The sequence below is a fragment of the Syngnathus acus genome, chromosome 9 (assembly GCF_901709675.1).
Source record: "Syngnathus acus chromosome 9, fSynAcu1.2, whole genome shotgun sequence".
NCBI lineage: Eukaryota > Metazoa > Chordata > Actinopteri > Syngnathiformes > Syngnathidae > Syngnathus > Syngnathus acus.
The window spans coordinates 7,132,697-7,159,912 of record NC_051094.1 but is presented as its reverse complement, the minus strand read 5'-3'; the positions used below and the strand labels follow the sequence as shown (position 1 = coordinate 7,159,912).

Sequence of the window (27,216 nt, the reverse complement as noted above, 5' to 3'; positions counted from 1 at the left end):
TTTATTAAGTTTTTTTATTTCTTATATTATGAAATTTAAAATGCAACCAAAGGTGAAAAAACTTTCCATTGCTGAGATAATGCTCTTCTTCAGATTGCATTGATTTCCCCACGATTGACAGCGCTGTTAATGACAAATTAATCGCGTAAATTGTTGCACTAGACTCAGGCTAGTATAAAGGTGGGAGCAAGTCATATATGTACAAGTTGCAATTAAGTCTCAAGCCCCTACTATGTTTCAAATACTAAGTCAAATAGTCCTTACCAAGTAATAACTTAAGACACTCTTTTTTTTTTTTTTTCCCCCTGATTGTATTGAAAATAATCCTTGAATCAAAATGCGATCATCCTAGGGACTCCCTCCATGACACTTGCTTCACAGCGTGACTTCTGCGCTCCGCTTCACAGCGTAGTAGTGGGTTGCCAGGTTTACACAAAGGTCCACAAAACCCCTTTCTTTACAAAACAAACGGCACATTATCTTCTGAAGGCAGATGTCAAATGCAAACAGGAAAGATTTGTGAAAGTATCAGTCAAGACAAGCCTCGCATAGGTTTTAGCATATAACGTCTTATCCGTTAACTGACTTGATGCTAGTCCACCACCTCTACTCTAAAATTACAAATCAGCGCAACTAACTAATGTTTAACATGAATCCCACCCATATGGAGGATGTGTCTCTTGGTACAAAATGAATCCATACTCTCCAACAGTGCTTGAGGAGGAAATCCTGTACATAGTGCTGCTCCGGTTTCACTTCACTTTTCCACCACAAAATTATTTTTTTCCCCATTGCAAGCAAAAAGAAGGCAGAAAGAAGAAGTTGTCCATGAAGAGAAGTAGCATGGTGGTTATCATGACCATATGGTAGCAGGTGTGAGCACAGCTGTGGATGCGGAGCCTCCACCGTTCAATACTTTTTAAGTGACCCGGGGTGGTCCGGATTGAGTTACATGGGATTTACTCGGACTAACAAAAAAAAAGCCCCCCAAAAACGTATTAAGAATTGAAATCAACTTGGCAGTAAGATTTGTTTTGGTCACTTGGGCTTACTCCTGTGTTTGTGCGTGCCTGCCCCTGGCAGGAAGCTGAAGCGCGATGGAGCTGATAGCAGCACGGCCCATTAAAGTCTGGAGACATATGATAGGATGAGACACACAGCGGGGGCATCCCGCCACCACAATCCTCTTGAAGTCAACGCCACACCACACTCTGTTATTCTTCCACTTCCTCTTTGGACCAGAAGACGGGAGGTGGTCTTTTTTGGGGAGGGCAAGCTGTGTTCGGAAGACTCGTAGTTTCTGTCTCTATGTGCTAACACCACGTGATCAACCTCCCTGCCAGCAACCTCCTCCATAAAATTGGCACACTCCACAAGTGTGCCACTCACTCTGCATGGAATTTAGTTTTTAACAAATGGATCAAACTTTGTCTGACAAACCTCACATGCCCTGAAGCGTTAAATTCCATCACTCCATTCTGGCATGAGACTATCCCAGCTGATGTATCACTATATGAAGAGTGATAATCGAGAACAGAATTCCCCATTCAGAAATCCAATCAGAATGTGCCAGTAAGAGTTTGTAAAATGTGTGATGATGGGGTATCGGGGGTGGGGTAGATTGTCACATATTCAGGAAGACTTGCGCAACGATTGCAGAAGTGCTGACAAAAACACACCATGTGCACACACAGCAAGTGCAGGCCTGCAAGCGTGACGCAAGAAAATTAGTTGCTATTGGGGGAGCCAAACAACTTGGGTTCTAGGAACGCGAGTAAATACAGGATTTGAATATGTACATCTTGGCCATTATGGACATGTCTATCTCATTTGTTTTTTTTGTTCATTTTGCTCCCTCGGCCACTCGTATCTTGTCGCTGTCTTGTCAGTTTGCTTGTGTTTAGTATCCTGCTTTCTTTCTGTCTTTGTCAGTTTTTGTATCTGTTTCTGTTTATGAATCTGTCCTCAGTTTTGTTTTGCCACTTTGTGTTTTGTTTTTGGACTTATAATAACATGATGTTTTTGATTCCACAGGCTGGTTCAAGCATACTGTTATTTCGCAACATGTTTTTTTGTCACTTATTATTATTTTGGAACATGGATCGTAAACTGCGGCAATACATGGACAATTTTTGGTCATGATGTGACATGATTATTGTTTTCCACGACAGTAAAGTGACTCTCAGTGGTCTTTTTTTCAGGGTGTGACTCTTTCCTGACTTAATCATTAGTTGTCCAGTTGTCCTGTCATTAAAGTTAGTTTGTTAAAAAACCCAAATAAAACAATTTTGGACATCTCTCACACTGTTGCAGCCTGAGTTGCCAATGCGCCACTGCTTGGCTGCGCTGGGGTTTTATTTCGGGACGACAGCGTCAAGCTGAAAGGGAGAGCCGGCTGGGAAATGACTTAGCGGTCATTCACGGGATCAAAGACCCTGACATCCCAGACTGGGCTGACACAGCAGAATACAACACATAACTCTTCATATCGTGATTGTTTCTTCACAACTGCACGAACGGTGTCTTCATACTCAAATGTGATACTTTAACACTTTTATCCAACTGAACAAAATTAGCAGAGCACCTAAATGCTACCCCGATATTTTTTTTTCCAGCAAAAGGACGGCCGGGTCCAAACAAGACAATAGTCACAGGCTGCTTGTGTGCTGTGATGAAATAATGCCTGTGTGCTGCTGGCAAGGCCTGATTACTGTTTTACTTGCCTGCTCTTTTTATAGCCAGGCGCTTTGTGTTTTGAATGGTAGCAGGCGACCAACCGCAGTGGGTGTGCTTGCGAGTATGCTCGTGCACATGCAAATTATACTTTTATATTCAGTTGTTCAAGGGTTGTAGTGACATGGATATGGAAGGCCTTTCTTTTTTTTTTTTGCTTATTGCAGTGGAATGTACAGTATAGAGGCAGAGTATTTGTAGTGTACTTTGTGGTTTTAGGGTTAGGGCTTGCCCCTTTAGAAGTAGAGTGTTAAAAACTTTTTACAAGGCTTGAATTGCTACACGTATAATATTAATACAGTCATCGGTCAATACTCTCTCGGGGTCGGAGAAAAATTTTATGTTTTTCTTTTGTGTTGGCTCAGTTGCTGCATAAAAGTGAAACTTGAGCATTCCATCCATCCATTTTCTGAACCGCTTAGTCCCCACGGGGGTCGCGGGAGCGCTGGAGCCTATCCCAGCCGTCATCGGGCAGTAGGCGGGGGACACCCTGAACCGGTTGCCAGCCGATCGCAGGGCACACAGAGACAAACAACCATTTGCACTCGCACTCACACCTAGGGACAATTTGGAGTCTTCAATCGGCCTACCAAGCATGTTTTTGGGATGTGGGAGGAAACCGGAGTGCCCGGAGAAAACCCACGCGGGCCCGGGGAGAACATGCAAACTCCACACAGGGAGGGCCGGAGGTGGAATCGAACCCGCACCCTCCTAACTGTGAGGCGGACGTGCTACCCAGTGCGCCACCGAGCCGCCAAACTTGAGCATTCCAGTCTTGCAATCCAGATGCTGTCTGCCTTTTCTTTTTGAGACTTTTTGTAAATGATCTATTTCATTTAGGTCAAGATAATGAAGCCATCATCCTCTCATCTAAGAAATAACCGATAGACTACAGGCAATAAAAATGATCATAAAGGCTTCAGTGTATGAGTGTTTGGCGTGATGTTGAGCGAAGAAGACATTCAGACCTGTGACGTAACCCGTGTTTAAAATGTCTGTTGTTCTTTATTTTTAATGCTCCTTACCTATATTCATTCGTAGCTTTCAAATGATAGGCAGAGTAGTGTTGATTACATAAAAGGAAGCTCTAGTGTCGGACTTTGCCCTGAAAACTAGATGCAGCTCACTCACCCCAGCATGTCCCCTACCTTCCAGGTATGTCGTGTCTTTACTCACATAACACTTGACGTTGTTTGTAAATGGAAGGTGTGTCACATTTACACTAGAGCGTCTAAGATGGAACACAATCTGTTTACCTCTGATCCCTTCCACTTGAATCTTGTATCTTTCAATGCTTTTCCCCCTCTAAGGAAATACTGGAAATAGTCATAATCTGTCTAAGAGTTTTATGCGAATCAGGAGGAATATTGCACACTATTTTGGTCGACATCAGCATTGTAGAAGAATAAGTACAGTTTCATCTGTGTTCCTCTGTAGCCCAAGGCTTATAATGTAAAGTATGTTACAATCAATGGATATTGTTTTTTTTCCTAGAAAATCAAATACACTTAAAATTTCTCAAATGAATCTTTGGTGGATGCATCGAGTTAGGCGCTTTGGTGCGCCTCCACTTTGGACTGGGCTCATAGTTGTAATTAGCAAGACTCGTCCTTCCTATTTGGAACCCGGCATTAACATGGACAAGTGGGCGGCGCTGTGGTGTGGGTTCACCACTGGCATGGCCTGCCTTTATTGTAGATAGATAGATATAAAAAGTCAACACCCCCCCTCCCAAGTGGCTGCTTTTATTGTGTTTAGAAAATAAAATAGACCCACATAAAGTGGAAACTCCAAAGTTAGAACACAATTGATCACATGATGCAGGGTTACCTCCAGGCTGTTGTAATTTTCCTAAATAAATATTCACGTCTCTCTGTTTGGTAAGCATAGAGTTGAGCTGCAAGAAACTTCCTCAATGGTTTCTTCTTTTCACTCTTTAGCCTATCCACTTTTTGGCATTGCAAACGCGCAACTAAGTGCACATGAACACCCACTGTATCTTCCCACTGTCTTTGAATTTAACCTTCCATTGTAACGTCATTTCGATTTTCTGCCACAGCCCGACTCTTAAAGCAGTACCCCATATTTATTCCACGGGGTGCCAACGCGACAAAGCCTCCACTGATTTGTGCTTCTGTAGTATGGAGGGAACAATAGTGTGAATGGAATCACCATGGATGAGCAATTCAAACTAATGCGAGTGGGAACAATGGTAGAGCTGGAGTTGTAGCACTCATTAAGTCCCATGACATGCCTGTTGCTTGATATATGCCTAAAAATGTAGTTCCAACAATGTCGGATGTGTGTCTGAACACGTCATTTGAAAGTCTAAACATGTTTTTGTTCCAGGCATTCATCTGCCGAGATCAGGCGAAACTTCAGTGGCAACTATGGCTATTATCACAGACGGACAAACTCCAACGCCTCAACCACGACGTACCTCACCGTGGTGAGTTGTGCTTTGTTGACACTGAGTTTGTCATATTATTCACAAACGTGACTCTTATGATTGTAAATGATTGTGATTGTCATTGAAGCAAGGATCTGTCACATTTTATAAAAATCATTTAAGATGTTAAAAAATCAGAACGTGTACAATAGTTGTACTTGAACATACTTGGGAGATTTCATCTGCTGTAAAGTTGGTGACAAGCTGGAGCCGGAGCCACTCAGGTTCAAGCTGATGCTCGGTAATCCGTCGACGGGATTTGTTCCCGCTCTCACTCTTGTGAACCCTCTCTTCACACTTTCATTTTCTATTCCCACCCTTCCTCGCCGCATTTGCCGACCTACATCTCGCCCGAGCCGACCGAGTTTTCCAAAGCTCAGAGGCGGCACTCCTGACACTCACTCTCTCTGACTGAGTGTGCTCCTTTGATTCAACACACACGCACACTCCCCAGTGAAGATGCATGAACGAGTCAACTGAGAGGCTTGAAGGAGGATGCCTCGCACCATTCAACTCTTTTCCAGCTCGCGACGACGTGCTACACGGTTAATCCTTAACCTGCTTGCGAAGTGGGTCAGGAGCTAGGCTGGATGGGCGTCTGCCTACCTTGCAGCTTACATGGGCAAATGTTTCATATGGACGGATTTGGGATGTGGGAGAGGGATTTTTAATGCCATAATCTCTGGGATGATAGTTTCCTTGTTTATTTGTTTTCAGAATACCCTCCATGGCTTTTTCCATTTTTTTTAACTCATACGGCAAACAGATTCATCCATCAATTTTCAATAGAGTTTGTCTTCACTATGTTTGCAGGTATGGGTTCTTGTTTGAAATTCAAATCAGAACCTAAAAGTGTGGTACACGGTGCTTACATTAAAAATAAAAGTTGCATGTAGTTTATGGAAGGAGGACGTGCAGATGTTACTTCCTGTTAATCCTTGTGGTTTGTCTGAAATTTTATGTTCAAGGCTCAATTTAAAGACTTTATATTGGCCAAAGAAATGCATTATTTGATAAGGTTGATCTTTGAGCCACTGTACTTTTCAGCTTCTAGGAATATGAGGATGGATAATATTTAAGAGGATCTGCATCACGGCTTAGTTTCATTCAAAAGCAGCGGGCGCCGTGCAGTGTAGGTGCACACTGTCACTTCTCACATCCGGCATGCGCCATTTTGCACGCTTCCCCTTTTCTGTCACTTTTCAGTTGTCGTCAGGGTAAGTCCGCAGCATTTCTCTATGAGCACATATCAGGACGGGCTTGCTAAAATTGTTTTTAGAGGCTACTTCAGTTGTTGAAATGACACATTTTGCTTGTGCTGTGCTGTGCTGTACACTTTGCTTGATCTTACAAAATCTTATGTATTGAGATTTTGGAACTGACTTCCTGAGTTTTGCTTAACGTTCTTAACTTTTTTTTTTTTTAATATAAATGATTAATACACAGATATCAACTATTGAAAAAAATATAGTGTTGCCTCCACATAGCAACATGCACTGATCAGAGGCATGCATACATTTGCATTCATTTGTTGTAGTTTGCCGCCACGCTTGAAAGACACGATGGCGACGATGCAGACAGTGAGGTTGCGTCTGCTCCTAATGATCTACCCCTTGAACATTAATGCTCACCACTCGCGATATAATTTGCTGCTAAAAACCACGCCTTAGGGTGGACAGATGTGCAGCAACATGTCTGTAGGTAAATGGAATTTGCTTGGCGCGCAATGGAGTGTTCTTGAGCGGTGACTCATCAGGTTATGTTCCTGCAGTCATTTCTCTCTTCTCACTGTTAATTTGATTGAGATCATCTTACTTTTCTATTAGCTCTCTATTTTTATTTCATTTAATGGTAGACCTTATTTCAGCCTATCGCCAAGATTCCATCTTGACTATGATAACAAGTAACAACACTACGAGGATCCTGACGACTTACTAAAGCCACAGATTCATCTTCCTCTTCTTGCAGAAAACAGCCCAAAGGAAAAGTAAATGTGGTACCCTCACGATATTTTTATTGCATGCTGAGATGAGGCCTCGTGAGGTCTGCTGAGGACATCAAGCGTTTACTGTATTGATATAGTCAACATCATTTTAACTTTGTGTTGGCATTATCTTGCTCATTCTGGCATCCATCTCTTGTGTGTGTGTGTGTGTGTGGGGGGGGGGGGGGGGTCCTGCTTTTTATGTCTTGCCTCCCCTACCTTCTGTGGTGTTCTTTTAAATGCCACCGACAGTAGCTTCAATGTGTTTTGGGATGATTTTCGATGCTGTGTTCCAAGCTCACTCAGGCAAAGAGTGACTGTGAATTGTACTGGTAGCTAAAAATAGAACCATCTGTCTAATGCAGGCCTCTTTGTTCCGTTTTGATTTTTTTCGGGACAGGTAAGAGGTAGCAGAAAATAGCCTTTTAGAATAATCATTTTTTTTTCCATTACTGATTACTGCTATTGTATTCTCCTGGTTCCAGTCAAACTGAACGGATTGAACAAATTGAACGGAGTAGCACAGTGGGATAGTGTTTAACGCACATGCCACTTAGTTTGAGGTTCTGCTTCAAATTCTGACATTTATGTTCTGAAGTGTAAGCCAGACTAATTTTCAGCACTGCTTGGAATCTTACAGTTGTCCGAAATGACTTAGAAGAAAAATAGAACTGCATTTAGTTGTGTTTGTCCTAAACTTTTCAATTTGGTTCCTCAGCCGCAGTCGTATGACGCGGTGGATCCTTTGGACCTGGAGGAGTTCCTGATGTCGCAGCTGCAAAGCGGCGACTCCGCCCTGATGCAGGAGCTCGGCGACTTTCCCGACGATGACCTAAAGGTGGACCTGGTGGAGAAGGAGTGTCGTACCATCCGGCATCCTGTCCCTGACGATGGGTGGGTCGCTTCCTCACAAATGTGAATCACCATAGGAACTATTTAGTAGCTACCTGGGTAGATAAATCCAATCAGTGGAAGGGGAAACCACACTAAATATTTGTTTAATTTTTTTCCACAAAATTTTTGTTTTGTGTTTTTTGTACTTGTGTTGGATTTATAATGGTTTTTAAAAAACGTTTTAAAAAAAAATTGTCCCAAGATTTTTTTTTTTTTTTTTAATCAGGAATGGTTTGAGTTGAGTTGAGCTGATTGTAACTCACATTGGTGGAAAATTTTGATATCACAAAAACCTGGCATTGAGCAAATAGTATGTGTATAATCTTTATGTCCCCAGTCATTTGTTACTTAGTTTCTCCCTCTGAGCTTTTCTTCTGCTAATGTGTAATCATTCCATCTTGTCTCTATTTTGCAGAGTGGAGTTGGATCCCCATGTGAGGGATTGCGTCAAGAGTTACACCCAACCTTGGCTTGTGGTGTCTAGAAGGTCAGGCCTTTCAGCCAGTCCCATTCTCTTTAGTTTCACCAATTATCACAGCTTTTAAAATGATGAAATCGGGGGAGGGTTCAATTTGAAGAAGAAAAAAAAAACGGAGATTAAGCAGATTGTGCAAGCTTTTCTGCAGACACTTGAGTTCCTTGAGAGGTTGGAAAAAGGAAACGACACACATCAGAGAGGCCGATAAATACACACCTCCAATCTGATGCATTAAAACAGACACTATCTTAGTGTGCAAGACTTTGATGTGTCTCGTTATCTCAGTGCAGAGGTGTATCAGCGGTAACCATGCTTGTTGTTTCTAGTGTGTGCATCCCTCACTCACTAACTTGTGTTTGTGCGTCCTCAAAGGTGCCAAGGCGATGGCTGGAGTGCATATTCGGATCGAGCCGGCCTGCACAAACTCCTCCAGAAGCAGACCTTTGAGTCTGACGTCAAGTCCCTCAAAGAAAACACACCAGTAAGATGCAAAGCGTAATCTTTTGCAGGAGGGAGGAAAATAGTTCAAATCTATGCAAAAAGGGTGATTTTAAATACGAAGTAATTTCTTCTATATGTTTACATTTTCAGAAATATGGTACCACTCCTACTAATATCAATATTTACTTTTGCTTTTTATTGTTTATTTTCACACTTGCAGAGCAGTAGGGGACTCCAGAAAGTCAACATTAGTACTGTATTTGGATGTGAGTCACGTATAGCAAAATGTAAATATTTCATGTTGTGTCACCACAAGCAGTCCAAACTCAGCTGTCGGAACAAGACTTGGGGAAACTTGAGCTTTAGATAATAACCTCTGTCATGCAGGCAAGAAGTTCCATCCTTGACTCATTCATTTCCTTCTTCTATCATTATGTAATACTCCTGACCTGCCTCTCAGCTGTTGTGTCACACTCGTAGTGCGTTAGTCACTTCAAATTCTCCACACGCCCGCTGGACTTGAACGAGACAAAAAGTCTAGGTTAGCATCAAACCCCAATCTTGTTTGTGTTTCCACCATGGGGATGCGTAGGTGGCACGGGGGTAACTATTTAAATATTTCTACTCCACTTTATTGTTTTAATTTTTGGATTATTTAAACTATTCTCATAAAAGTACAAAATTGTATCTCTTAGTGTTATGACTCTTTTGTCAGAAAATTATTTCCCATAATCTTGTGTGGTCATAGTTAAATCCCATGACTTCTCGTATTGTTTGATACAGTTTGGCTCTACAACTCCTAATATGCAGCCTTTGGTTTAAGTTTGTTTGGTGGGAAGCAGGCCTGAAGTTAGAGCGGCATGGCGGTCCATACTGATTGAGGCTTGAGAGGGAAGCAACAATACAACGGGGTAGGGGGTAGGGTAGAAAGTGGACAATACACCAGTGGCTTTTCTGTCATGCATGTATGTATGTGTAACACTTTTGACTCTCAAGTTAGCTGATTAGTATTACATGGTGGACTGGTGGTTCTACATATTTTAGGGAGTTCACTTCTTTGAATTACTTCCCATTTCCCTTTCTTGGCCCACAACTGGCGTTTGGTGCCAAGTTCCCATCCTCCTTTGTCCCAAATGAACCAACACTTGGGCTCTAGGCCTTGCGGCAGCGCCAGCCAATCTGAGTCCTCAGCATCCTCAGTGCCCCCCTCCCCCGCCCTGTCACTCCGTCTATGCCAGCACCGCTTAATCACCCAAACCAAAAAGGTCTTTATTGGAGCAGCCAGCTTCCCATGATCTGCATGCCAGATAGAGTGTGACAGCGAAGGGAAGAACGGGGCGATTGTCCTTCGGCACGTCACGGTCCGTTTTGCTGTCGTGGCCTCAATGCCCAGACGGTTCTTGACAGCGGGAATATGGGATTGATGTGTGACGGGAGTCCAAGAGACAAGAACAGCTTAGGGGATAGTATGGAGGAAGGTTCAAAGACAAGAGGGGCATGGTCATGCCTGTGGAGTAATTCTAGCTGACTGATGTCATGGCCTGCCCTAGAGACTTCTAACTTGTTTGGAGCAGATGCTCCAGTTGGTTAATTGCAACTAAGTCTAATGACCATCAGGGCAGTCAAAATATTAAAAATATCTCTTTGTATGATGCAGTACAGTACCAAGGTTATCCACAATAATAATGATTGGTACATAGTGACATCATTTATGATACAAATCTTCTGTTGTGTTGACTAAAAGTGATGAGTTGGGCCAAACAAGTGCAGGCAAAAAACCTGGTTTGGATCTTGCTAGATTCCTTCCATATGCATAACCTAAATGTCACAAAGCTACAATAACTGTACATCCTGTAATCGAATAATCCGGCCGACTAATGGGATGTCTTTCTTTTCAAAGCTCCATCCGCAACTGCAGAATGCATCAATACTATTGACAAGCAGCTCCAGTTTCATTGCACTGCAAAGTATCACATTTGGTTTGATTTCCTTTTTCATACTGATGACTTAATTACATTTTAGCAACCACAGCATTAGGCACACATGTTGAGGAGAGCCTTTCAATACCTTGAGCAGACCAGACAACTTTGTGTCATTGTCTGGGGGCAAAAAACTGTCAGGGCTGTCAAGACTGTCAGGGCTGTCTGGATGCCTGTCAGCTTTTTTCTAGTGTCCTTGACAACATAATAACTAGAGACTTCTTTTCAAATCTGAAGTGTGATTTCTACGCTTCACAAAACATTGGAATGACATTTATTGATCAGGTTGTTTTAGTACTCGTTTTTTGTTTCCTCTTGTTTTCTCCATTCTCACATTCAACGACACCAGCTCCCCTCCAGCCTTTCTTTCTTTCAATATTCAACCCTGTCTTTTTACCATCTGCCCAGGTCAAGTCTCCAACTCTAGCGGGGCTGAATGATGACTCTGGCCGCACGCTGACCTCCTCCGACTTCAACTTGCGCTGTTTGACTCCAGATCAGAGGGTGCCAGGGCTGCTGGCCTTCAGCAGTCCTGAGGAACTAGACCGCTTTAACCAGGAGAGCCGGCAGGGAAACAGACACCCTGAGGTCTTTGCGTTGTACCCGCCCATTGATGAGGTGAGGCATCATCCATTACTTTTAGAACATTATATTATTATATTATATTTTAAACCATCTGATGCGGTTTGATTCAGTGGGATTTGTATTCGGTTTGCTATGGGATGTTTAAATCATTTCGTTTGGGACCAAACTAATTTGTCTAACAGGTAAATGTGCAGCTGAAATGTCTTATTTCAATTTCAATGACATCATTGAACAATCGGGGAATTAAAGACATGCATAAAATTTGCAAAATAGTGGCCATTCTGATAAGCTCGGCCAAAGGTCTGGTCGTAATTTGTGTTGTCAACTGTGCCAAACAAATGATCTCTTGCCTAATAAAGAAGTATTTTACTAAAGTAAAGACACTAATTTAGCAACTCAATCCTTCCTCCTCTTGCGCTTTCTTGCATAGTTTCCAAAAGTAAGACTTCTTTTGTGTTCCAGGAAGATGCGGTGGAGATCCGACCTCTCCCCGAATGCCCCAAAGAACACACTGGAGACCGCATTCAGATCCGATGCCAGGCCATCAAGTATGTCGGAAATATCTGTATGACTTCACCAGCAGATGTTTTTATTACGATTTTTTTATTTTTTTTAAAGGCTTTTTTTTTTTTATCTCACACATTGCACATTCTTGGATGTTGTGTCCATTCGTGGTTTCAGGCAGCATACTTGGCGACAGTTGCCCCCCCCCGCCTCCCCCACTAATTTACAACATCTCCTCACTCCTTTATAGCATTTACAAATACGCAAACACAACCGTGTCCTTCTTATAACCCACTGCATGTATTTCCTGGCTTCATACACACATTTCACATTACAAAGTGATTCCAGATACAACAAAGTCACGGGATAGGAAGAAGTAGAATAGAAATACGATACGAGCATAGCACCAGGCGAAACGTGAATTACATATCAGCACGTTTCAGCACTTGTCATTTCTGAATGATTCTTTTCTTCCCAGGTTTGAGATTGACATTGAGCCCATATTTGCCACCATGGCCTTGTATGACCTGAAAGAGAAGAAAAAGGTAAGAAAAGTCACTCGTAACAAAAAAAGCTTATAGGTCAAGCGTTTACTATTAATTAATTTATTCAGGACTCAAGCAGTCCCCTCCGAGCTCAGTTATTTTAATATTGAGTTGTTTCATTATTTCCCACCTCCCCGATTTTATTATTGCGTGCCATGTGCCTCCTGCTTTACTGCATGTTTTCATGCACTCAAGTCGGTGAGGGATCAGTGTAATCTACAGCATGTTTTGCCTCAATTGCTACTAATGCTGGGCAGTTTTTTTTCCCAACCGGCTACTTTGTTTGCATGTTTTTGAAGGATTGATTTAACGGAGCGGGGTTTATGGATGAAGAGGCCGGAAGGATTTAGCTCGTGATTAATAGCTAGTGGCGATAGTGTGATGGGGTTTTATGCCAGTGGCCTCGCCCTCTTCTGACTGCCTTAGAACCGATGCTGATGACTCTGATTTGGGCTGATGGGTAATAACGGGCACAAAAGCAGTGATCTGTAATAACTGGACCTAAAAATAACATTATGTACGTATTTGTGTGCAGCACTGTACAAATTTTGCCGCACTTGAAAACAAATGGGTTTATTAGTGGACCCATCATGTTGTGTTTGCAATAGCATCAATGCTAATATTGCTGTTCAGAATTGTTTCTTGGACACTTGAAGTTTTTCACAAGTAAATATGTTTGTCATTAACCATGAGGTCACAACAAAGGCGCTTTTGTTTGACGCCTTTGTTCCGCTTAGCAGAAGACCGATGATGATGACTCTTTGACCACACCCCTTGCATTTGGCTTCCTGTAACATGGCCCGTTATCAACATGAGGTTTTCATCTACACAGAGAGTGACAGAACCAAGCGTGTCACAGGATTCACGGATACTATTTGACATCTGGTGCTCCTTTTTTTTGAGCCGACCGCAAAGTCTGCTGCGGTGCTAAGTGTGGTCGGCCATGTTGGAAAGAAGCCCAGTGAGGAGAAAAGCCAAGCATCACAAGGATCACATGACCGGCACATGTGGCTTTCTTCATAGCTTGAGGTTGTGATGATAATACTGCGGCGGTTTACGCTGGATGTGTACTCATTGAACCAGCTTGTATTAATCCTCCGTTTTGGCAATTATTGCTGGCGCTGTTGATTTTTATGAGCAGCACACAGATCACAAGTTTGATTGCATGTTTGTGACGTTTATGTTCTTGCTAAACAGGCGAGACGTTTTCACATGAGTGCTTCACTTTACTCTAGTTTCAGATTGGTATCATCGGACAATGTGTGTAGTCATCCAGCACCATGAAAATTTAGTACAAATTGACACAAGATCTGGGCATAATTACAATACAGAAATGTCCTTTCTCTTTCCGACAGGGAGCTAAGATAAAATTAGTTATGGCTGGGTAATCTGGCCTGAGATTTTTCAGGAAATTGAAAATCATATTTAGAATTTGATTTCCTTCACCAGCACTTGTAGCATTTTTCCCACTGTCTGAGATTTGCTTTATTTATCCTCATACCAAAGACGTTTCAAAACTTGAGCCCCCCTGAGCATCAAAATGTACAATATAAATATGTATCAACCAGTCCTAATGTTAAATTCATTGAAGACTCCAAATCTTTGGACACTCTCTGCACTCTCATTTGATGTTGAGACAAGACCATTCTCTTCTTTCAGATATCTGAGAACTTCCACTGTGACCTGAACTCTGAGCAGTTTAAAAGCTTCTTGCGATCGCACACTCCTCATGTAGATCCCTCCACGGTGGCTCGGTCGGCCATCTTCTCCGTCACCTACCCTTCGCCCGACATTTATTTGGTCATCAAGGTGAGCATGGAATCTTACAGTACCATCTAAAAAGAATACTTATCTGGCGACCCCTAACGGAAGCAGCCGAAAGAAGAAGAAGAAGCTTTGCTTTCCTTCTGGATTCAATGGATTTTCATGTTGAGTCACTTTGATTGAACTTTATTCTTTCTATGGAATTTTGTGCTTTGTGTTCCAGATTGAAAAGGTTCTCCAGCAGGGCGAAATTAGCGACTGCGCCGAGCCTTACATGACATTGAGGGATTGTGAGTTGTCAAAGGTAACGTAAGAGTACAGTATATCATTTTTGTGAATGTCGGTCGCATTTGAAGAACTCGTGCCTGTGTCCCTCCAGAACAAGGACAAGGTAGAGAAACTGCGAGGCCAGGCCGAGGCCTTCTGCCATAGGCTGGGTCGCTACCGCATGCCCTTCGCCTGGGCCACCGTCAACATTATGGAAATCATCAGCACCGCAGCCATCGACCGCGACGTCACAGACTCAGACAGCATAAAAGGTCTGCACACCCTCCCCTCCCTCCTTTTTTGCCCTTTGTCATGTGAGCTAGATGTATTTTTATCTTCATCAGGGAAATCCAGCAGCATTGATCGTAAAGGGCAGCTGCCCAGGAGGAACTCTGAACGTTTCAGCACTTTTGACGAGCAGCCGTGTAACATCTCCGCCTTCAAGCCTGCCACCATCACCATCAACACCATCTTCAAACAGGTCCGGCTTCAAAATGCAAAAAAACAGCTCTATTGTCATACTGAGATTCATCATGTCCTGTCCAAAAATTTTAATCTTCCAAATGCATTCCATTAACACAAAACCATGCTTGGCATCCACGTCAAGCTGCTGTAAAAACGGTTCAAGCTATTTAACCCTGGAAGGAGACATCGAGCTTGAAGGCTAAACATGCCATTGTCTTAAAATGAAATCAGTAGTTTAGAATGCAACAAAGCTCCTCCAACCACCACATACAACTTTGAAAAGTGACGTTAGCGCTGATGCTTAGGCAACTTGAGAAATATCTTGGGTGATTCACCACTATTCATCATTATGAGGCTGGCAATGTAAGGCCAGATTTTTAAATCGTCTAGCGCATTACGTATTGAAACTTCTTGGATTTCCTGTTGCAGGAAGGAGATCGTTTGAGTGATGAAGACTTGCTGAAATTCCTGTATGAGATTAAAAAAACATCCACTCCACAGAGACGAATCAAGACGATACCAGGTGCCCCCTTGTCATGTTTAGAAAAATAATATTAATTATTTATTTTTTTGGGTGGGTGAAAATAGTCACTGTTAGTCACATTGATGTCTTGTTGTCTTCAGGCTGCATAAAGCTGGACATGACTCCACTGCACGACTTACCTCAGGCTTGTTTGTCCACCGAGCTCATCCCCCTGATTCCTGTGGCTGAGAAGAACATTCGGCACGTCAAAGAAGTGCTGGAGTTCCCCTCCAGTGAAGTTTACGTCCCTCATAACGTTTACAGGTGAGCCGCTGTGAAAGCCTTGGAAGCGTTTGTGCAAAATGCTCAAATATGAAATACAAATATGTAAGGAGGAAAAGAAAATAGCCCAAGGTTCAAACACGTCTCCTTGTCTAAACAGAAACAGTATTTATTCCTCGAACATGCCTCAAGCAACAGTCATGTCGCACTCATTAGAGGTCACGCTGCTTGTTTTCTTCATTATGCTGCATTTGTAATTTGAAAGGGACATTATGGAAAGTTAATTTGTGTACAATTAGTTTACCTATCAAGTATGAAATCGATAATTAGCCAGTTCATTTGCAGTCCAGACTCAGAGAGCTGAACTTCTCTTGCTCTGGAGGGACTCTCAGTCTCGAGAAGCCTCAAAAAACTCTGCATATAGGAGCTTGATTTGTTGCTTGTCATTTATGTCAAATTTTTGGCACACCCTATACTCTAATTGCAAAAACAAAAACATGCATGGATGCTCTGACAATGTCTTCGATGATGACTTCCTATCACTGAGTTCAAGATGTTATAATTTTGTGTAAAAAGCTAAATTGCTCATTGCGTATCACTATTGCCATCTAGCGGTTGAAACCTGAAATACATCACCTTTTGTTTTGCTTTGCATTCTGCAGGAACTTGCTCTTTATTTATCCCCAGAGGCTGAACTTTGTCAACAGGCTGACGTCTGCGCGAAACATCAGCATCAAAATCCAGTTTATGAGTGGCGAGGACCCCAGCTGCGCTCTACCTGTGAGTACAGATGCAAACTCTCAGCAGAAAAAAAAAAGATGTATCTTTCTGACTCGTCCTTCAATAGTTTATAATACTAGTATGTAATGTTCGCATAGTTGTACCTCCTTCAACAAAACACTTGGGTTCCGATGCTAACCTCTGCCACAGTTTCCATTGATTGATATTTATCAATAATAATGAAAATATACTGTTCAGTAATTTAATTTAATTTTGGGTGTTTGTGTGTCCCCTCAGGTCATTTTCGGCAAATCCAGTGGGTCTGAATTTGTGCGGGAAGTTTACACACCTGTTACCTACCATAACAAGCAAGTACATTAATATAACTCCATCATGATGTTTACTTACCATCACATCTTTTTTGTTAAACGTGTTGAAATACAGTGAGTTTAAAATGTTTGTTTAAATAAGTTCCAATGTGATTAAACCGGATGAAAGGCATTCAGTGGTCGCAGAAAGCAAAATGCCACCATTTAGGAGCGGTCAGGAGCCCTGCCCTCTGACAGTCATTTTTGGGCAGATCGCCGGATTTCTACGAGGAAGTGAAGCTGGCCCTTCCCGCCCGTCTGACGGAGCGACACCACTTGCTCTTCACCTTTTACCACATCAGCTGCCAGCAGAAGCAGAACCAGTGCAACAGCTGTGAAACGCTCATTGGCTACTCTGTAAGACTCACAAACATCATTCAGTTTGTTTATTAATTTTTTTGTTAAATCTGAGCTAACTCTGTTTTGTTGTGCTCACCTCCTCATATAGTGGCTGCCCATATGGATTAATGAGAGACTGCACACGGGTCAGTTCTGCTTGCCCATTGCCTTGGAGCGATTACCTCCTAATTACTCGCTACACACTGCTGAGGTAAACATGTGTAAAAATACTTCTCAGCATCCACTTTTTTAATCGTGTAGAAGTACACGTAAGAGTTTGCTATCTTTTGATGTTGTTTGCTGTGCAGAAACTTTCTTCTCAGACCATCCCAGTCAAGTGGATGGAAAGTCACAAGGGATTGTTCAATCTGGAGGTCCAAGCTGTGTCGTCTGTGCACACTCAGGTCAGTTGCAGTTCATGGTTTAGAGCAGTCGTCGGGAAATTTTCATCGGTGCTTGTGGGGGGGGGGGGGGGGGTCACATAGGACCACACACTTCTTAACTAGATGTATGGCAAAAATGCTCATTTAAACATGGACAAAAAGTGAAAACAAAATATGTGCTCTTCATATATTTCATTTTCTACAACACATTTCTCAGTAATTTCTCAGTATATAAAAAATCAACAACAAAGGATGTGAACAAAAATAACCTCTAAATGCGCACTGTAGCTACAATTTCCCCACTCTTTTGCTTTACCCACCAGGACAACCACTTGGAGCGCTTTTTTACCTTGTGTCACGCGCTGGAGGGTGGCGCTACGTTCCCACTGCGCGTTCGCGAGGAGAAGATTCCTGAGAACAAACTGGAGCACGAGCTGAAGCTCAGCATCATCTCCCTGGCGTCGTCCAGCCTGGAGCCACTAGTGCTCTTCTTACACCTGGTGCTGGACAATCTCTTCACGCTCATCATGCAGCCCATGCTCATTGGCGGCCAGACCGGTGAGTTGAGTTGATGATGTCGCTGACCTCAATGCGTCCAGTAGATATGTCATGACGTATAAAAAAAAAACCCATTTCAGCCAACCTGGCCCAGATCGCCTTCGAGTCGGTGGTGTGCATTGTCAACAGTCTGCATAACAGTCAGGAGCTGACCAAGGACCAGCAGGGTCGAAACAGCCTACTGGCGACCTACCTTTACTGGGTGTTTCGTCTACCTGACCCCCCTCGAGACATTCCAAATGGTATGCACTGATAAATATGCACTTCTGTGTGAAGCTAAATGTCTTTGTCTTAATGATGTTTTGGGAATGTGGAGTACAGGTACAGGGAGTGTCCACTCTAAAGCTGAGCTCATGCAAATCTGTGTTTGGCCGCAAACAGGAACAGGTGGTGTGTTGCCGTCCACAGAGAGCCGGTACAGCACGATGGGCCGAGCCTCCGCGACCACGGTGGGCAACACGCTTCTGCAGTCCAGGATCCGCAGCAGCAGCAACCCCGACATCCCCGTGCCGCATTCATCGGCCGAGGATGCCGAAATCAAGCTCATCTTGGCTGCCAAGGTATGCTGGAGGTTGGGTGTGAGTCACATTTGTGCAAGTCATACACATGTTTTATGGCCTTTATAGTGATGGTTGAAGTTAATGTCATAGCTGTTTATGCACTTTCAAGTCAAGTCCTCCGTAAGTTTTATCCGAGCAAATCCTAAAATTGGTTACCTGACTATGACATGATTGGAGTCCTGACCTCTCAGGTCCGCAAAAAGAAAATTCTGAACCGCTGCGCAGGTACATTCACACTTTTTCTACATGATCACCCACCATGCCTCTTCACAAACTCGCACTCACAATCACTCAAGTCATTTGATTCCTACTCCTCCAGTACATTAGCTATTGTAATAGGCTGGCAGACAGCAGTTCTAATGAGGACATCCATCATGCTCATTGTGATGGAACGTGTGTATGTGTTTTTGTCTGCAGGGCCACAACGTTCCAGGCAATCGCATGTCAACTGTTTTGGACACAAACAGCCATCAGAATGCAACAGGAAGCATCAGGCCCTCCAGCAGGAAGGTACAAGCAGGGGGGAGCGTCACTATGGTTACTTACGTTTCATATGAAAACTTTTTGACTTAATATCTTCTCCAAAAATGAACAATTTAACTGTAATTAGATCCAAAACACGCTTACCCTATGTATAGTACAGACTTTAGTTGTTTTACTGTGACATATTTTTCCCAATGTCCATTAGGCATCCCCTTTAAAGAATACAGATTTTTTTTTAACACAACTACTACTGCTTCATTTTCAGATTTTTAACAAAGGAAAAAAATGGAACAGTATTTTACAATGAGGGTAATAATTACTATTATTAACAGTAGTCTTTGTATAAAAAGAGCTTCAAGTTATTTTATCTTACTATATTATTATTATTATTATATTTTGAATGCATTTTTTATGTTGCCCTTCTAACAATTAAGTTTGCTGTACAAACAAGTAAACCGTTTAAAAAAAAAAAAAAAATGCTAATAGCAAACAGTAAAAGCGCAAGAGACCCTAAATCAAACCATATATGTAGTAAATTATACCAGATTTAGCCAGCCATTTGTTTGCAACGTGAGCAGAAAATACATCCATTGCACACTGTTTTTGGTTCACTATAGTTATCATACCATAAGAACAAACCAGCATTTTGTGAATCCACAAGGTGTCAGTGTGGTATAAGTTTTTTCTCTTTTACCAGCGTCCCACTTGGTAACAAAAATAATCGATTTCTATACATGCGCTGTGTTTTTGTGTCTTGCAGCAATTTCACGAGGAGCTGGCCCTGCAAATGGTGGTCAGCACAGGAGTGTGCAGGGAGAACGCTTACAAATATGCCTGGTTCTTCTTTGAGCTGCTGGTCAGTAGATTTAATATACAATGCCGCCTTTTGACTGGCACATTAGAGAAAAAAAATTGAGAGATGTTGATGTGTTGTGTATCACATCATTTGACCATGACTCTCTCTTCTGTCCCATTCCCTCTCTCTCTCGCCCCTTTCGCTCCCTTTGTTTTTACTGAGGCATATCATTACTCACATTTATTCTCAACCTCTCCATTAATCTCACTTAGTCATACTTGTCCTGCACTGACCTCACTTGAAGGATGAATCAAATGCAGGCTGTATACTATGCATTTTTATACTTTTACCTTGGCGGAGTTCAGATAAGGGTTTTTTTTGGATCAGCTTAAAAGAAAATTGACAATAGGCTTTTTTTTTTTCTTCTGCCCATTGTGTTATTTCTAATGTATGAGGTGACAATTACCTGTTCACCTGACTGACACTTGTGCATTTGCGTGGCCATGCAAGAGGTGGATTTTTTTCCAGACTCTCCTGATTATTTGTAGTTGTTTTCTGTTTTGTATTCCATTTGTATAGTACATGAGGCATTAGGCATTCACTGATTAAAAATAAATATATTTTTAACTCGTCCACCGTTATTTGCGGGAACTAATATTAGTTCTGGTGCAATCTTCATGTTGTTGCTAGGTTCAATTTTTTGATATAGTAGTTTAGCTTGTGGGTTTGAGATGTCCTGTTTTGTTGATGTTTGTTGATTGCACTTTGGGGAATGTAAAAAGTGAAACTGAAAGTCTTTTTTTCTTCTCTCCCATTGGCACTAATTGCCTGTGTCGTCTGCTTGTGCAGAATTGCCCACCATTTGTATAATAATGCCAGAAAGAGTGTTTTAATGACTTCATCCTCTGTGTTCTGCTAGTGCCTATATTTGTTTGCCCATGTGTGATGATGTTATGTCAGATTGTGCTAATTAGTGTTAGGCTAGTACGCTAGTTAATACTATTCATGTGCTAAACATGTACGCTAATGACACTAATTACAAATAAACACTTCTTCAAGATTACAAGCTATTTAAACACAACAGAGCGGCACTTAGGCACGAGTAGTACCACACTTGGAGGAGCACTTCACTCGTCAGTTCTGAAGTTTAGGTGTCAAGTGGGTTTCAGCATGGTTCCAACAGCCAAGTATGAGTACTCCCTAAATGTGCTTTGGTCAACCTGCAAATTACAATGCATTCAAAAAGCCGCTTGATTGGGATCAATTCCTGTATATTTTCCCTAATTTCTTCCAAACAGGTGAAAAGCATGGCCCAGCACGTGTCCCAGCTGGATCAAAACGTACCGCGGAGGAGCCGCTTCTCCGACCGCTTTAAAGATGACATCACCACCATCGTCTCCGTGGTCACAGCTGAGATCGGGACCATCCTGGTCAAGCAACAGAAGGTAGGGCATTGTTGCCTCTTTAGCTCAGCGTAAGTGAGACCCTTCGCCGATTGCACTTTGTTGATGTCTGTTCCAGGAGGTGGAGCAAGCAGAGAAAGTTAACATCAGCCTGGCCTTCTTCCTCTACGACTTGCTGTCTCTCATGGACCGGGGCTTCGTCTTCTTGTTGGTGAAAAACTACTGTAATCAGGTACAGCTCAGTAGACGCTACATTAGGTACACCTGCATGATGTTAAAGCAGCATTATCACGTTCAGGAGATTCGATTGAGTTAATATTAATACAAGTGTCTGACCAGAAACCCAACACTAGCCTTTGCATTTTTCATGGAGTTTGCTAGTAGCTGTAATATTTATTTTTTTTGGGTGACGGACGTGCTTTTTGTGTTCGCTAAAATAAGTCGAGGATCAAGAGTTATAGCAGACTATATTACTTTTACTTTGCTATTACACTTGCTGTAATTCACCTCTTTGTCTTGTGCAAGTGAGAAACTGTATACCCACCCAGCTACTACTGGGCCAATGTTGAGTATATGGATTTTGTTACTATGACGACCGGTAGTGGAGTGGCTCCTAATTGCATGAGCAGAGCCTAGAGTATGTGGAAACAAAATGAACGCCATGAAAGAAAATGTGTTGTATTTTTGTATGTATGAAAAAAGTATTTTAACTTGTGGAGTTGTGCTCTTCATTCACTATATGGCGCATGGACACAAGGTCAAACCCCACAGCGACTTATCCTCCACGTCAGTGTCGTTCTTAAGTGTGCTCTTTTCTTTCTGGTCCAGATGTCCGCCAAAAGTGTTTCGATGCCAACACTCATCAGCATGCGTCTGGAGTTTCTGCGAATCCTTTGCAGTCACGAGCACTACCTCAACCTCAGCCTGTTTTTCAGCAGTCCAGCCTCAGCTCCTGCCTCTCCATGCCCGTCCATTTCCTCACAGGTCCGTCGTTGTCCGATGTACTGGTAATTTGCGTGGAATGAGTGTGAACACAACACGCGTGTACTGTGTTGTGTCGCCATATAGAGCTCCGGTTCTTGTAGTTTCCAAGAGCAGCAAAGGATCCTGGGCCTGTTTGAGCTCTCTCAGGAGTTCAAGCAGCAGCACTACCTCACCGGCCTGCTGCTCACCGAGCTCAACGCAGCCCTCGACATGGAATCTGAAGGGTATGGAAAAAGGAGGAACAATATTTCATGAAATACTAAATGTTAACCTCACTATCTTGAGTAACTGGTTGTTTGACTTTAGGGGAAAGGTTCAGAGGAAGGCCATCAACGCTATCTTCAGCCTGCTGTGCTCTCACGATCTAGACCATCGCTGTATCAAGAGCGAGGTCAGAGCCAAGATGGCCGCCCTCTACTTGCCCCTGGTGGGCATCATCATTGACTCCACCAACTACCTGGATTTTACAGGTATGTATTATGCCAAAAACTAAAATACTAAATGTTCGATAGACAGTGTGCATCTTGTATAACTGTGTGCTGAAAATAACTCAACACACAGTCAATCATAACTGACCCTCTAGCAACAAAAGTGAGCACACCCCTAAATGCCATCATTTTAAAGAGCAACACATGTTCTTCTCAGATGGTTTTACCATGAGGAGCCATATTATACTTTTACTGACCAGTAAGGGAACAGTCAATTTAATGGCTACTTCCTATTATAAGCAGGTATAATTTCTTGAGTTTTGCCCAATCAAATTAGACATATTTGAGGTGTGCTCTCTTTTGTAAGCTACTGTACAGTATGTGTAGGTGTTGTGAGCCTTGCAAGTTAGTCCGTGTGCCTGTCTCCAGTGTCAGACACACGCGGCGCAAAGAACAAAAGTGGCGGACCTGAGGACGACCTTGACAGCGTGCCGCCCATCAATCAATCTGTTGCCATGGCGATCGCCGGGAACCCCTTCAACACACTGGGGAGGAGCGTTCTTGTTTCCATGGCATCCATGGTAAAAAACTGTCAACTATCAGGCTGTTTTTAGAAGTGTATATGTATTTGGGTTGCGTGTGTGTTGTGCCAAATATGTGAAGTTCACTGAGGTAGATTGATTAGCTGTCAAAGCCACTCGCACGCACATACACGCGCAAAAATGGTTTATATGCAATGCTGATAAGCTGGTCGTCATATCTGAAAAAACACATCCATCATTTGTAGTATCTACCTATCAAACTCCACAGTCACCTCAAAAGAGATGCATTCTAGTGACCCCAGAATGCTTTTTTTTTTTGTTTGTTTTTTTGCATGAAACACCACTGCAGCGGGAAAAGTGACTTTCACACAACGCAGCCCTCGGCTTGATATTCATCATAGTTTCAAACATGGCAGCTGATGTACTTCAGCCGCTTCGATCAATGTTTTTTTTTTTTTTTTTTGGCTTTTTTTCCTCACCTCATTGATATTTTCACAGCAGCGTTTTTGTGTCAAAGCTGAGAATGTTTGTTAGGGAAAAAGCTGGGCTGGGTCCCACCACGATGCGGGACACCCAAAAGCACTGGGGCGATAATGGCCACATTTATCAAGAGCTGCCACACAAGTGAAGCAGCAGTAGACCTCTCGCGTCGTAATTCATCATCAGGAGAATGAAGGTGAATTAGTCTGCAGTAGATTTTCACGTCCGTTAGATGAGGAAAAGAGGTAGTCGACCATCCTTGCAACGTGTGTGCATGCTGCATCAGGGTCTCCCGTGAGAGCAGGACATTTGGGTGTTAATGGTGCATTCATGAATTCTTGAATTGTGGCTGGTGACCGATCCAGGGTGTACCCTAGAGTCAGCTAGGATAGGCTCCAGTCACCTGTAACATCAGTAATGAATTCTGCTTGAAGTGCTCTTGTTGGTTTCTTTGTTCACCGCGTTCATTCTTTTCATTTCTACTTTCAGCTCCTCATTGAGAACTAAGTTTATCTGCCATGTTTTTAAGTATATTTAATTTTAATTGCTGCATTGTGTTTTGTTATAGTTTTTTTTTATTTTTTATTTCAGTTTGGGATGTCAGGGATCTTTTTGCAAAAATATAACAGTAAGAGTAATCAAGGCCAGGCAATGTATTGTGGTGATCTCCAGGATTTATTGGTAGTTTCAAATAAGCCTTTGCCTGACTTCTGACAAGCGTCTCACTCTTTAACACAGCAGGGGAAGTCGGTAGCCACCCTGGCGGCGGACACAAGCCGCCACCTGCTGATTTGCTTCCTATGGGTGATGAAGAACGCCGACCGGGGTCTTATCCAACGCTGGACTGTGGACATGCCCCCCTCGCAGCTCAACAAGCTGCTGGAGCTCCTCACAATCTGCGTGTCCTGTTTTGAGTACCAGGTCAGTTTGCTTGGCGGCATGGAGTCCTTTCATAGGCCTTGTTGGTCAATAACTCTCCATTATTTGTATTTGTGTGTGTGTCCAGGCTCATCAGAGCAGCGATAAAGTGAGCACACAAGCTTTACAGAAATCCCTGCAGGCTAAGCTCCAGCTGGAAGAAGCCCTGCTGAGAGGGATGGGAGCCCGCGGGGAGATGATGAAGCGAGTCGGAGGTAACGCGCACTTTGAGGGACTTTGCCGCCAGGAAGCACATTTTTCGCCATTTTAGACCTTAAAGACCTTCTCTGTTCGTAACGGACGTTGTCATGTCAACATGGCCAAAAGTACTATCTCGTTATTTCATTTTAATCTAAATTTGACATTTGCTCATAAATTCCGGAATATTCCAGAGTTTACTAGTCTAGTCTAGTTATTTAAAAACAGATAGAACCATTGAAATGTTGACCTATTTGTAATCTTTAAATATTGCAATATAAGATGGGGCCTACTGCACCTGTTATCATAGTTGTTGTCTCTTTCGATTAGGTGTACCTAATTAAGTGGTTGGTGACCACAGATCTCATTTTTAACTGGGCATCATAACTACATAGTTTACTTTCTGATGTTCTTATTTTTTTCGTTTTTCAGGGATGGACCGATCCATAGGTCACAGAGAGAACCTGCGCTGGAGAAAAGATCAAACCCAGTGGAGACAGACCAACGACAGACATGATAAGTATGTCTAGTTTCATTTCTCCAAACATACGCCACTCATTCAATTCTGAGTCTTCATCATCTTACCTTGCACCAGGACCAAGGCGGAGTTGGACCAGGAGGCTCTGATCAGTGGAAATCTGGCCACAGAGGCAAACCTCATCGTTTTGGACCTGCTGGAAACCATCGCGCAGGTCAGGATGAGCACTCTAAGTGGAGGATTGTGTGTTATCACAATCACTTGATTGAATTGAGTTCCTTTTACTCAGGTCATTGAATTGCTTGCTTCACGTTAACGTGAACATCAGTTGCTTTATATTCAGTCCTGTGGGAAGACCCAGATGAATGAGAATATTCGCAGTCATCTTGTGAGAATTTCGACCAAGCAGTTTGAATTGGCTGCATTCACGTGTCTAAATAAACCGCCCACACACATGCAAGCCTTGGCAATGTCAGATCAAAATGAGTCTTTCTACACTTTATTGGTGAAAGCACTTTGGAAAAAAAATACATCAGCTATCTTTGATAGTGTACTCTCAGACTAAAGAAGGACTTAGCTTGCAAGGTATAAGGTCTTGGAGAAGTGGGAAATTTCTGGTGAATATCCTTGCAAAGTGGATTTGAGGAGTTTTTAAAACATTGTTAAGCCACTCAAGGTGTGGACGCATCTAATTTGATTTTGCTTGTGTCCTCCATGCAGGCGGTGCCACTGGCGGACTTTAAGGACAGCGTGGTGGGTGGTCTGTTGAAGGTGTTACTCCACTCGCTCACCTGCAACCAGAGCACCACCTTCCTCACACACACCTTCGGCACACTCAGGGCACTTGTTGTTAAGGTACCCCACAGGATTATTAGTCATGCACTCCTTCTCCTTTGTTGAACTGGGGTTGACTATATTATTCTGCAAATGGCATTATAGTCCTCAATTTCTTTCATTGCAGTTTGGCGAGCTGCTCTTTGAAGAAGAGGCTGAGCAATGTGCGGACCTGTGCCAGAAGGTCCTTCAGTACTGCAGCAGCCCGGTGGATGAGAACCGGAGCCAGGCGTGTGCCACCCTCTACCTCATCATGAGATACAGCTACAGCAATGCCAGCGTAAGCGCACACACGTCAACATCCTGTGATCACTCACTCAACGTTATCTGGGCCACCGGCCGCAGACCAAAGTAAATGGCGGGTGACCTTTTAGTCCTTATCTAACCTGAAGGAATTGGATTGAAGTGCACCGAAGAGAAGGGAATGGCTCATGATATGTCTGCTTTTGTCACACACACACACATGCACATTTTATCCCGCTTTTATGTCGTTCCCATTTCTATTCTCAGCTCTTGGTAGAAAAAAGGTTTCTGGTAAAGTATGTGCGGGTGAATAGAGAGCAGAGTGATGTGTCACTGTCTGCCTCCCCCACACTTACCACTCTTTAAATGATGACACACACACACACACTGGGTTCCTGTGTGTGTATTGAAATGTAGATACTCCCGGGTCACAACATTGCTGCGCTATGTAATGAGATCCATTTTTAGTTTTGATTAACAATGTCATAGATAGAATAGTTTTTATGAGTCAATAGTCAGTCACTGCCAGATCATCAGTAATATGACGATGAAGCCTTTCTCTAAAATAACAGTTTGCAATATTGTGACACCAAATTCTACCTCAAAAAAAATCCTAGCACTCCCAAGTGTACTACATGAGCTGATTGTCCAAATGTGACCATGCAGCG

General features: G+C 42.8%; 1 protein-coding gene across 2 annotated transcripts in view; it reads left to right on the top strand.

Moving 5' to 3' along the window:
- dock8 (dedicator of cytokinesis 8) overlaps positions 1 to 27,216 on the top strand; it is a 40,976-nt gene that overhangs the window by 1,937 nt on the left and 11,823 nt on the right. The window contains exons 2-36 of one of the 2 annotated variants that reach the window (XM_037259758.1): positions 5,083 to 5,182; positions 7,885 to 8,060; positions 8,476 to 8,547; positions 8,911 to 9,019; positions 11,367 to 11,576; positions 12,006 to 12,091; positions 12,526 to 12,592; positions 14,252 to 14,401; positions 14,580 to 14,660; positions 14,736 to 14,895; positions 14,968 to 15,104; positions 15,518 to 15,611; positions 15,713 to 15,875; positions 16,496 to 16,613; positions 16,851 to 16,921; positions 17,134 to 17,278; positions 17,370 to 17,471; positions 17,569 to 17,664; positions 17,967 to 18,201; positions 18,282 to 18,443; positions 18,583 to 18,761; positions 19,179 to 19,271; positions 20,005 to 20,100; positions 21,339 to 21,485; positions 21,562 to 21,675; positions 22,272 to 22,427; positions 22,512 to 22,651; positions 22,734 to 22,897; positions 23,285 to 23,436; positions 24,616 to 24,798; positions 24,884 to 25,010; positions 25,426 to 25,513; positions 25,589 to 25,685; positions 26,192 to 26,326; positions 26,433 to 26,585. In XM_037259758.1, the coding sequence (XP_037115653.1) occupies positions 5,083 to 5,182; positions 7,885 to 8,060; positions 8,476 to 8,547; positions 8,911 to 9,019; positions 11,367 to 11,576; positions 12,006 to 12,091; positions 12,526 to 12,592; positions 14,252 to 14,401; positions 14,580 to 14,660; positions 14,736 to 14,895; positions 14,968 to 15,104; positions 15,518 to 15,611; positions 15,713 to 15,875; positions 16,496 to 16,613; positions 16,851 to 16,921; positions 17,134 to 17,278; positions 17,370 to 17,471; positions 17,569 to 17,664; positions 17,967 to 18,201; positions 18,282 to 18,443; positions 18,583 to 18,761; positions 19,179 to 19,271; positions 20,005 to 20,100; positions 21,339 to 21,485; positions 21,562 to 21,675; positions 22,272 to 22,427; positions 22,512 to 22,651; positions 22,734 to 22,897; positions 23,285 to 23,436; positions 24,616 to 24,798; positions 24,884 to 25,010; positions 25,426 to 25,513; positions 25,589 to 25,685; positions 26,192 to 26,326; positions 26,433 to 26,585 (4,558 nt within the window). Of the gene's footprint in view, positions 1 to 5,082; positions 5,183 to 6,376; positions 6,400 to 7,884; positions 8,061 to 8,475; positions 8,548 to 8,910; positions 9,020 to 11,366; positions 11,577 to 12,005; positions 12,092 to 12,525; positions 12,593 to 14,251; positions 14,402 to 14,579; positions 14,661 to 14,735; positions 14,896 to 14,967; positions 15,105 to 15,517; positions 15,612 to 15,712; positions 15,876 to 16,495; positions 16,614 to 16,850; positions 16,922 to 17,133; positions 17,279 to 17,369; positions 17,472 to 17,568; positions 17,665 to 17,966; positions 18,202 to 18,281; positions 18,444 to 18,582; positions 18,762 to 19,178; positions 19,272 to 20,004; positions 20,101 to 21,338; positions 21,486 to 21,561; positions 21,676 to 22,271; positions 22,428 to 22,511; positions 22,652 to 22,733; positions 22,898 to 23,284; positions 23,437 to 24,615; positions 24,799 to 24,883; positions 25,011 to 25,425; positions 25,514 to 25,588; positions 25,686 to 26,191; positions 26,327 to 26,432; positions 26,586 to 27,216 lie in introns of those variants that run through there. The other variant, XM_037259759.1, reaches the window with a different exon arrangement.